The following is a 12,145-nucleotide window of genomic DNA, read 5'->3' as shown; positions in this document are numbered from 1 at the left end:
AAGGAATGGGGAGCGGGGGAAATGGAGTTAGGGGACTTCTGCTCATCTGTTTGCAGCATTGGGGTCTAATATGCTTAAAATGCATACAGGCACTAGCTTCTTGTTAAATGCCTGCCCTGTGTATATTTAAAAGCCTGCCCATTGTGGTACTGCTTGATAAGAAAATCTTGCCATTGGTTATAATGCATGACTTCTGTCTAAAAGTAACAAAATGATTTGAATGAGATCAGTTCTGCCCCTTAGGTCTGTCAAATGTTATTTGTGCAATTTTGTATTCCTTGGATAAGAGCTTGCCTCTTTTTTTTTTTTTTTTTTTTTGCTAGAAACAGTCTTCTGACAGACAACCCTTTTTTCCTTTACCAGACATTCCTTTCAATTGGGCTCATTGAACATATTATCGGTCTAGTTCTTAAATGTCATGCATCAAGCCACAGAATCTTCCTATTGTCTGTCTGCTGTACCAAATTGTAAAATCAAACTTGCATCCATACATTCTTAAACCAGCAAGGCTCTAGTGCAGTGGAAAGCGGGGAGCTGGACAAACAGCTTTGGGCTCCCAGCCCTGGCACTGCACTGGAGCTTTGAACCAGCTCCTGTGTGATCCCAGGGCTGGGACTGAAAATCAGCTACTTTGTTTTGTTTGTTTTTTGGTATCAGCCTGGGGTCTGCACTAGTGCAGTTCAAGACTCCGGTGTGGTAAAATGATCTATATTTAGATCATAGTAAGCATTAACATGCAACTGCTCAGAAAAAATTATAAGTTGTATTAATGCTTACTATGATCTAAGTGCAACATGTAACATTACCTACACTAAGATGTATACATCTGTGGCAGAGATTTTATTTGTGGTATTGGCACAAATCTGAAAAAGACAGCTCAGAAGCAAGAGCAAATAGAAATGTTTCTTTAATATAAAACAACCATTTCCTACAGGAAAAACATTAATGATTTTAGGACCATGGTAGAGTATCTTGCTGAATGCCACATGTTGCAGGACTGATCTTAATGAATGGGTAATAGTGTCCAAATTTGCTTCCTGAGCCTCCTTATCAAGTACAGCTAAAGAATCTGAGCTCAGTTGCATAATCAACTGGGCTGCATTCACATGAGTGCACATGTGCATTTTTGAGGCACCTCAAAGGCTTTTGAGGTGCTGCAAAACGCACCAGCCACAGGTGATTTGGCTATCCATGCTGCATATCCGCAGCGCAGAGCCAAATTTAGATACCAGGAAATTCTGGTATATTAAAAAAAGCACACAGAGGGGAAAAAAGCACTTGTGCTACCCGAAACTGGAGCCTGGCTGGCCAAAGCTCCATGAGCCTGGATCACTACTGCTAGAGGCCCTCAGGACCCCAGGTAAGGCTGCTGGGACAGCCAGGTGCTGGCCCCAGCCTCCCCTACCCCATCCAGAGCATTTTCCTCACACTAATCCCATATATTGGGGCTTTTTGCTGGGGCAAAAAGCAGTGGCACAAATTTGTACTCTTTTTTTCCCCGTGGCAACTGCATGCTCCTGCTTGTGGGGACATAATGCTAGGTTTTTTCAAGTTTAATCTGTTAACTCCTAGCAATAACACTGGGTTTATAAAAGTAATTGTAGAATAGTGATGTCTGAATGTGTGTCATATGGGAACAGGTTCTTCTTCTGAGTAGGAATGACATGCCATCCAATCCCAACTTTACCTAGAAAGGAAAACAGAAAGAAATGCGATAAATGCTTTTGCTAATAAGATTCAAGATATAGATTTGGCAGTGTGCCCAATCCTGTAAGAATGAGTTTTTAATAGTCAGTGAAAGCAAGGGACTGATAAGTATCCAGGGTATGTGCTTAAAAAAGAAAAATCTTAATATGTTTGTGCCATACATGCAGCACAATTTTGTTAATTAACCACTTGACTAAATACCTTCTGTTCATCTTTGTATGCCACAGAAGTCTGAATTTTGAGGCCACACGTTTTCCCTCAGCACTACTGAATCTATTCCCCTTTATTTAAATAACTATTAAACAAAAACCTCAGTTTCAGGTCTCATCTGAGCTATTGCTGATAAAACACTAGAGCACAGAGATGATCTTTTGCTACTAACTGCCATATTCCCTTTGTTAAGGATCACTTGTCTTGCAACTCGCCTCAAGCAGGCAGTACAGTACATTGTCTAGTACAGTAAACATTGACAGTATAGTAAATGCCAGATACAAGAAGAAGACACATCTGCATCCTGAAAGCTTACCCATGTGGATAGACCACTACTCTTGAACAGATCCCAATAGATCAAAATGTAGGAATAAGGGTTTAAGAGACAGTAGTCACAATCAAGAACTGCTCTATTCATCTCTAACATGCTAAGAAACTGGAAAGGAGTCCACATTCCAGTGAATTTAACCAGCAAGACACCTACCAAGTTCAGTCTGGAACAGATGATATGTGTCTGGATTACGAATCGTGAAGGCAATGTAGATTTCGGGATTTTTTCCTTTGGCTTTGGAAGCAGAAAGCTTTTGTAGTACGCCAATTAGGCATAAAGTTACCTCTGGGTCATAGACCACATCTACACAAAAAGGAGAGGGTTCAATAGTTAAAAAAAAAATCCTTTTTATAGGTTGAAACAGAACTGATAGAAGTCTACATTGCAACATCTTATTATAAAGGATTGAGCATAAATCATAATTTCGCTTGAGTAATTTTCTAATGGTGGAAACTGTTTCTTCAATGTAACATTTTCTGTATTTCAGGGGAAGTTTTAGTGGTATAGTTCAGGGCTATGATTCAACCACCTCTTAGTCTTTTTGTAATGACCTCTGCTCACTAAGCTTTGGTAGTTTGACTCTTGATTCTGAACACCTGCAACATGCAAAGGGGTCATACAGAAGCCAATACATGATTATGGATCACTGATGAAAAAGATCATCACTGCCTTAGTGTAGCACGTTATCTAGAAAACAGAGTATGATACTTAATCCTCAGTTTTGGACCTTTTCCCTTTGGTTGTTATAGGCTATTGAACACTTTCAATGCCCTATGTAATAGACAGGATTCGTATGTGTGTGTGTGGAATGTACTTGTATGACAATAGATTCGAAGCATCGCATTGCAGGCTTCCTCACCTGAACTCTCAGGCAGTTAGTTTGCTTAGTCACAAAATATGGAGGAAATGTTGCCACTGCTTACAGTTATGCAGTTTCGATATGGTTAGTCTGTATTATTAGGCTTGCTGCTATTGTATTTTCCTGCATACAACACCTTTCTCATCCAAATCAGCTATTTTCTTTGCTGGAAAAAAAATCCTGCTGTGCATGCAATGCCACTGTCAGGATGGTTGCTGCTTGTTTCTAGCTTGGCAAGCTGAAGGGTTGAAGTCTAGTCTTAATCCTCTTGAAGCCAGAGTTAATGGCTGACTGCTGTAGTTTGTGTCTGAAGCAACAAATGACCTACTGGTAGTATCTTGTTGTTTCCACATTACAAGTCTCATCACTTTTTATTTACAGGAACTTTGTGTTTTATTTGGGGGGGCATGTTGTATGTAAGAAAATGCAGCAAACTCTTCAAGCTAACTAGATAAATAAGAGCCGTAAAAGAAATATTTCCTTAATGCACATGAATCTGTCTAAAAATGACAGCCATGCCAATTGGTGCCATTTAGGGCTCTGGATGATGTAGAGTTTGCCTCCAGTTTTAAGAGGAGGAGAAATTATAAAAAAAGAAACATGATTTCTTTTTCAATGAGCAGTAAACAATTGTTGAATATTGGGCTGAAGACAGGATGGTAAAATTAAGTACAAATTAATGTGTTACATACTGTCATGCTTTGTGCACTGAGGTATGATTGGTAGACTGATCATCTGGACTCGGTAAATTTCTATACTTAATATATGTTTATTTTTATTATTATTTTCATTATTTGTATTACGTTATCCCTTAACAAAGTGACCAAGAATGTCTTGTACCTGCTGCAATGACAACATCTGGATGAAGTTCCCAAAGCTGCTCTTGTGTAACTGATTCCCAATCAAGTTCTGCAACAGCTACTTTTGGTCCTTGGAAACCCACTCTTTTGGCTGTTTGGTCTCTAGATTGCATTTTGGTGCAATTCACGTCTTCGGATTCCAAAACAAAGCCATTCAAGTAGATATTTTCTTTCAGTTGCTCAAGGACACACTGATGATAGTCACTAAATATATATGCCTTTGGATTACAGGCTTTGGAGATTGCTATTCCTGTGAGGCCAATTCCACTTCCTAATTCCAAGACTGTCCTGAAGGTTGATGGAATAAAATAAGAATTTTACTGGGAAACTAAACAACAGCCAATTATGAAATTTGAAAAACATGACATGTACCCTTCAAAAAGAAAAATCAGATAGTTTACTCCAGGATTACTGGAACAGTTTCTATCCTAATTCTAAGTGCTACGAGTAAGAAATCCATTTTTATAATTATAACTGAATCTTAATAAATAGGGGAGTGAAAAGCTGTATAAAACCAACATCTCCTGAAGCTCAGAACAATATTACTACCTGCAGATGGTCATATTTAAATGCTCTCCTTTTTAAGTTTTGTGTTATGATCCTAACTATACCTCTTTGGACCACCCTAAGCAACTCTTCCACCCCAAAAAACTGGATGTCCTTGATCCTGTATCTGGGGGGGTGAGGGGAGGGTTACTACTACTACTACTAAAAAAGTCAGATGGAGTCTAATACTACAGGCTGCATATGATCTGATATTTGCCAAAGGGGAAACTGCTTCTGTGTGACCTAGCAACGGAGACAAAATTCTTCCCCTAGCTGATCTCTTACTTGAATGCTCACTGTCAAACTGACTGCCAGATTTGGGTTGGGAAGAAACTTTCCCCAGGTCAGATTGGCAGAGTCCTTGTACGCAGTGGGTTGCTGCCTTCTGCAGCATGAACTATGGGTCGCTCACTAGGATCATCTGAATGTAACTCATGTAATCAATTCCCCGCGTTGCAGGGGCCCATGGTGGGGGTATCTTGAACTCTCCTGTTTTTTGTCTGGGGCGCGCACGTAATCTCCTGAGGGCTGAAATGCTTTAGTCTAATTAAATTGTTGGGCTCAATAGGTGATATTTAATGACCTGTAATGGAGAGAAGGTCAGACTACACTATCTAAAGATCCATTCTGGCCTTAAACTCAATGAAACTATGAACTCTCCTGTATCAAAGCTCAGCTGTTATACCCTAATGACAAAAAAGAGCAGCAGTTAGTCCATTAATGCTTCACTCCAGCAATAAAGGCAAATCGCAGAAATAATAAATGGGAGACAGTGTGGCCTAGCAACAAAATCAGAATTCTTGGTTTCTAGTCTCTATAATGCCATAAGCAAGTCTTTTTCTTTTCTATGTGCCTCAGCTAAACCATCAGCAAAACTAGAAAATATGTATGCACTGCTTCCTGGGAGCTATGTTGAGTACAATTCACTAGTGAAGTGCTCTAAGATGTTCAGATGAAAGATGGAAGTATTTTATGAACCTCTTATTACTGATGATTTGAACATGTTTTAAGGGAAATTGGAATCCTACTAAGTTTTCTCAATATCTGGGTTGGATTCTTTTGTCTAGGACTTAATATTATGCATTTCTATAGGTTTTGTACTTTTTATTTTTTTGGTGCAATGTAAAATTATGCTCAAGTAACTCATTTTCAATACAAGTGAAAACATTTAAGTCAGCTCTGTCTTCTCGGCTTTCTAAATGCAATTTTACAGGTATGTAGGAATCCATTACCTGTTATTGAGAACTGTAGAATTCTCTATTGCCCATTCAGCAAGATAAAGGGCAGCATCCCATGTGACAAGTCCTGTGGTTCCCTGTGAGATAATTGCCACAGTCTCTGAAAGTGTAATAGATTCTCCTGTGGGCTGAAAGGGAAAAACGAAGCATCAGCATAAGCAGCATATCATTTATTTTAAAATCAATATTAACATCTAGAAAAAGGCAAGAAGTACTTTCTTCCTAGGCTTTCTGGGCTTTATTTTTAAGCCCATTACGGCTCAGTTTAAATGATAAAACAGACTTGTAACAATGAAGACATCATTAGCTTTTTACCAGTAAGTAGTTCTTATAACAGTGGGTAGATTCTTCTTTAAATAAAGTATCTGCTAGTGCTTCATATAATTCATCTAAGGGTTCTGCTGCTGTAGACTCATGCTGTGTGAAAGAACAGTGGAGAATTTCAGATCCCTGGGTATTTTATTTAAACGCAGACAATAAGTGCATAGTTGAATGCCATTTTATTTTATCCTTGGGCATAATATTTGCATTTAATGATACTTTTTGTTATAATAAACAATCACTTCAGCCTGGGCCAATGTTGTCAAAAAAGTGTATGTTCAAACTATTTTTAAGAACTGGTCCAGCAGAGAGAACCACATTAAAAGATGGAAAAAAATGAAATACCAAGCAATATAAAACCAAAGACTACCTTTTTAATGAGTTCAGCTAAAAAGCATCTTCTGTACTTCACAGAAGGGGGATATTTCATGCTTAAGGGGTGAAGAATAGTCTGAAATGATAAAATGCAAATTGCAGAATAACCAACTCTCAGCTGAGCATTTTGTTAGAAGCACTGAAGGAACAGAACATGAATAGTGACTACTATTCACTTCTGTCCCCTGAGAAGCACAGTGCTTTCAATTTTCAGCTAAGAGATTTCACTTCAAAAATACACACCAGTATCAACTCTGACACGGTTAGGTCACAGTTCTGAGGAAGCCTATGTATGTTCCACTTGGCTCCTTTAAAAATAAACACTAAAATGGAGAGGAAATCTAGTCTGGCTCTTTCCTCTGCATGGTTTTGTTGGGTATTTTTTTTTTAACTTTCCAGTTTGCCAGACTGGGCCCTATATATAAACTCTACATAAAGCATGATATACTCTACAATGGTGCCATGAAACAGTCTCCAGGCAAAATCATGCCCTCTCTTTTTCAAATCCTGCTAATGTTCACTCGGTAAGTGTTAGGCTGGTCCTCAGGAAAAGAGCAGTTGGAAAGTAAGGCTTCTGATGCTCTTAACTGCCCCTAGCAAATATTGGTAAGTTATAATAAACCACTTTCCTGGCTGAATTTGTCCCTCAAGTTATTCTTATAACACCATGGGTATATGAGATGGCATAGGATGACTTGCTTATAACGTGAAATTGTGTGTTTGCACTGGCTTGGTGGATCTTAACTCCAAATCCATACTTTCCACTTGTGTAAACACCTCACTCAGGAATTCTACATATGCAAGAAGTATAAAACGAAAGACCTGATGTTCTCTGTGCTCCCAGAGCTGGGAACAGTTTCGTGGAGTCTTGTTAGTTTCTACTGGGCATAAACAGTGATTTAAATGTATATTTGAATTCATTTATCATTAATTCTAGATCTGAATCAAATCCATCACAAGGGTGATGTCAAGGTGGGTGTCTGCTACAGAGGAGGACAATGAGGAGGCTGTCTTCAAACAGTGAGCAAGTTTTCCTGATCACAGGCCCTGGTTCTTAGGGGGGGACTTCAGTCACCCTGATATCTGCTGGGAGAGCAATACATCAGTGCACAGGCAATCCAGGAAGCTTTTGAAGAATATTGGGGACAACTTCCTGGTGCGAGTACTGGAGAGGTCAACTAGGGGTCATCATCTTCTTGACCTGTAGCTCACAAATGGGGAAGACTTGGTGGAGAATGAAGACGTGGATGCCAACCTAGACAGCAAAGACCAAGAGATGATTGAATTCAGGATGCTGAGGAAAGAAAGGAAGGAGAGCAGGACTGGGCCCTGGACTTCAGAAAAGTAGACTTTGACTGACTCAGGGAACTTATGGGCAGGATCCTCTGGAAGGCCTGTCCTGAGGGGGAAAGGAGTCCAAGAGAGTTGGTTGTATCTTAAAGAACCCTTACTGAGGGGGCAGGAATGAGCCATCCTGATGCACAGGAAGACTAGCAAGTGTGGCAGAAGACCAGCTTGGCTTAGCAGGGATCACTTGAGTAAGTTAAAACACAAAAAGGAAGCTTACAAGAAGTGAAAACTTGGACAAACAATTGGGGAGGAGTATAAGAGTACTGGTCAGGTATGCAGGGATGAAGTTGGGAAGGCCAAAGCTCAACTGGAGTTTCAGCTAGCAATGGACATGAAGGATAACAAAAAGGGCTTCTACAAATATGTCAGCAAGAAGATAACTACCAGGGAAAGTGTGGATCTCTTACTAAATGGGGGAGGCAACCTAGTGACAGAGGATGCAGAAAGGGCTGAAGTATTCAATGCCTCTTTCACCTTTGTTTTCAGAGGCAAGTAATTTCCCAGACTACTGCAACTGGCAGCAGTTTGGGGAGCAGGTGACCAGTTGACTGTAGTGAAAGGACAGGTTAGGGAATATTTAGAAAAGTTGGATGTCTGCAATTCCATGGGGCCAGACAGGATGCACACAAGGGAGCTGAGGGAGTAGGCTGATGTGGTTGCAGAGTCGCTGGCCATTATCTTTGAAAACTTGTGGTGACTCAGGGAGGTCCCAGATGATTGGAAAAGGGCAAATATAGGACATTTATACACTTGCTACAGGAGGCAGGGATGGGGAGGTGCTTTAATTAGTGCAGCTCGGAGAGTGGCACCAATTAAAAGCATCCAAAGTGTCATATGTATAAGTATCCCCATGCTGAAAAATGGTGGTGGGGAGCTTTAAACTAAAGCTCATCGAACCAGCTTTAAAGCACACCCCAGCAGACTTGATTAAGTGAATCAGCTCCACACTGTAATTACAGCATGTTGGTGCAGCCTCCCTGCATGAGCATTGGAGCCCATAGTGCTCATCTCTAAGGGGAAGAAGGAGGATCCGGGGAACCACAGCCTGGTCAGCTTCAAGTGGAGTGCCCCAGGAGTTGGTCCTGGGGTGAGTTTTGTTCAGTGTCTTCATCAAGGACCTGGAAGATGGCATAGAGTGCACCCTTAGCAAATGTGCAAATGATAGATGGCAAGCTGTGGGGAGTAGAAGATGCACTTGATAGCAAAGCTAGGATTTGGAAAGACTTAGACAAATTGGAGGATCAGATGAAAAGAAATGACATGAGGTTCAATAAGGAGAAGTGCAAAGTCCTGCACTTAGGATGGAACAATCCCATGTACTGGTATAGGCTGGGGACTAACTAGCTAAGCAGCTGCTCTACAGAAATGGACCTGGGGGTTACACTGGACAATAAACTGAATATGAGGCAGCAGTTGCCAAGAATGCTAACAGTAGGAACATTGCCAAGAGTGTTGCCCTTCTATTTTGGTGCTGGTGAGGTCATATCTGGAGTACTGTGTCTAGTTTAGGACTCCCCATTACAGAAAGTATGTGGACAAATTGGAGAGTGCAGCAGAGGGCAATGAAAATTGTTAGGGGGCTGGGTAACAGGACTTATGAGGAAAGGCTGCAGGAACTGGTCTTAGTCTAGAGAAGAGAAGACTAAGAGGGGTCTTAATAGCAGCCTTCAACTCCCAGAGGGATGATTCTAAAGAGTATGGAGCCAGACTGTTCTCAGCGGTGGAAGATGACAAAACGAAGAGCGATGGTCTTAAGTTGCAGGACGGGAAATTTAGGTTAGATATTAGGAAAAACTCTCTCACTAGGAAGGCAGTTAATGCTGGAACAGGCTACTTAAAGAGGCTGTGGAATCTCCATCCTTGGAGGATGGTAAGACCTGACTGGACAAAGCCTTGGCTGGGATGATACAGTTGGGGATGGTCCTGCTTTTAGCAGAGGGTTGGATTAGATTATCTTCTGGGGTCCCTTCCACCCCTAATTTTATATGATTTTGAACTTTTTGGTCTTTTTTATTTTAAGTTACCATTTAAAAGGGTACAATCATAGGTCACTTCCAACCCTAATTTTCCTCAGGAGGCCATGTAATCCAACCCCCTGCTCAAAGCAGGACCATTGCTAGATCAACCCAGCCAGGGGTTCTGTCAAGCCAGGCTTTAAAAACCTCCAAGAATGGAGATTCCACAGCCTCTCTGGGTAGCCTGTTCCAGCACTTCAGTGAAAAGATTATTTCTATTTCTGTTATACCAAGGAGCTTCTTAACTTTGTGATTAGTTCTAGTCTGCTGTGTGGTACAAATGTTAAATGTGAAGATATAAAATTAACACATTTTACCTTTTGCAAAATATCCAGCAGGAACAGGGAATCTGAATTCTTTAATTTTTGTTCAAGGTCCTAAACAAAAGGAGAGACGAGAACATTGAGGAAAAATTCAGATCCTCTTCCTCAACACCTGAGCAACATACACTGAATTTTTTGACAAACTCCAGTAAACAGGGCATGGAAAATGCTTGGCAGGGGGGAGGGAAATACTGCACAATTCCGGAATGGTACGAAAACAAAACAGGCTGCAGTAAAAGGTGACATTAGTGTAATCTATTATATTCATAGCTGTCCCTGCCATACAAATGTATAGTTATTAGTGGCATAAAGACAGTACCACAAGACAGATGAAAATCAGATGACAAATTGGTTAATTCCCCTTCAGTAATATATAAAACTTTTACCACACTCCCCCAGTTAAGTAATAAATATTAAATCCCTCCTCCAGTTGAAGAGCTGAACTTTAAACACTGGAACCTTAGCATCAAAAGACTATGATCAAAATTTATCTGTGGCTGTACAGTTATAGGTCTATTACATTTGCTGGTGTTAGTCAAAATCTTGTAACTACTGTTTCAATACAGATTCAATAGCCGCTTAGATGTATCAAGACTTGTACTGACGCAGTTATAGCCAGTCCTGCTCCCTTTTGCTCATGTGACAAGTTCTATTGCAATCAGAGGGACCGCTAACATAGAACAAGCACATAGAAATCTGGTCCCTTGTTACCAGCAGACTTGAATGGGAAGAGGGACAGCAGTGGGACATACTGGTAGTGAATACAACTGTAGTAAAACTCAGTAGGAAAGGGGAACAGATGTCCTGAAATGTTTCAATCCGCTGCCATTGTGAACTGCAAATTCTGTTTATTGGAAATTGTTCTGTGAAAAAGTTACTTTACTGCAGATGGGTCAACTTATATTGATATAGATTTCTGAACAGTGATGATATTACATGACATATATTACAGACTATTCTAGAAGAATAATTGGTGGTGTGTACTGTCTGCTATACTCGGACACCTTTAATTTTGTGCTAATAAACTTGTAATAGGAGTTGCAAACCATTCTGAACATACTGCAAATATTCTATGGTGAACTGATTTAATTTCAGAAAAAAACCCCCCAAAACCAAAACAAACCCTTTGCTCTAATAGCAGACACCATGAACAGACGAATTAAACTATGAAGCACATAGGCAGACAAGGTTCCTTGGGTGAATTTGGTATCTTTTATTAAACCAACAGGCATTTTAGTAAACAAAACAGAATCCTCCAAATGAACACTACTTGGAATTAGCTTGGAAACGGAGTGATTTTGCTGTTGAATCATTGCAGTCAACAACCATTACCTTTACTATCTGGGGCTTGAAGTGTGCTATATAAGGTTTGATAATTACCTACTATAATTTGACTATGTTGAAGTTAGCAATGTGACTGCTGATTGTACATCAGTTGAGAATCTGGCCCACAGATTTGCTGAACAAATCTCAAGGCTGCCAAACATCATTAGTGGAAAGGAAAATTCTTCAGACACATTCATAGTGTTATTGGTTTGTTTTTTTCCTTTTCCTTCATTTAGATGATAGATGGCAGAACAACATGAATCCTATGTTTGGCCTCTCTGGGTTTTCTATGAGGATACTGGCCTTGATTTACCCTTCCCCCCCACCCCTTCCTTCTTGGCATCTACAAATCAAGGTGAGGAAAACATGAACGTGCCTTGAGGAATTTTCACTTCAAGTTTTAATATCCGCTGTGGCAACCTCCAGGACTCGTTGGCCGCATATTCACTTTAAAGATGGCTTCATGCTATAAACTCTGGTCAGACACGTCTCCCTACCCCCAGGCTGTGAGCAGGCTCATCTCTAGTTTGGCTCGTTTGCTACGGCACGATTTACGTCTAGAAACCCGGCAGCGATGTCCTGACAAAACCAAGGAGGGGGTCCAGGCCTGCGCTCTGCTGCGAGGCGTAGCCCCCACGTCTGCGGGCGCCAGCGCGAGGCAGCGCGGCTCGCCCCCACCGACAG

At 40.7% G+C, this 12,145-nt stretch overlaps 1 protein-coding gene across 1 annotated transcript in view; it reads right to left on the bottom strand.

Moving 5' to 3' along the window:
* Positions 1-891: 891 nt before the first annotated feature.
* Positions 892-12,145, bottom strand: part of EEF2KMT (eukaryotic elongation factor 2 lysine methyltransferase) — a 14,455-nt gene continuing 3,201 nt past the window's right edge. The window contains exons 2-8 of the mRNA XM_025203577.1: positions 11,959-12,000; positions 10,130-10,189; positions 6,067-6,168; positions 5,746-5,879; positions 3,948-4,255; positions 2,402-2,551; positions 892-1,687 (exon numbers count right to left, since the gene is read on the bottom strand). Of these exons, the coding sequence (XP_025059362.1) occupies positions 1,587-1,687; positions 2,402-2,551; positions 3,948-4,255; positions 5,746-5,879; positions 6,067-6,168; positions 10,130-10,189; positions 11,959-12,000 (897 nt within the window). The 3' untranslated portion in view covers positions 892-1,586. The remainder of the gene's footprint in view (positions 1,688-2,401; positions 2,552-3,947; positions 4,256-5,745; positions 5,880-6,066; positions 6,169-10,129; positions 10,190-11,958; positions 12,001-12,145) is intronic.

This window comes from Alligator sinensis, unplaced genomic scaffold (genome assembly GCF_000455745.1).
Source record: "Alligator sinensis unplaced genomic scaffold, ASM45574v1 scaffold404_1, whole genome shotgun sequence".
In the NCBI taxonomy this organism is placed as follows: Eukaryota; Metazoa; Chordata; order Crocodylia; family Alligatoridae; genus Alligator; species Alligator sinensis.
This window is presented reverse-complemented; position numbering and strand designations above follow the sequence as displayed.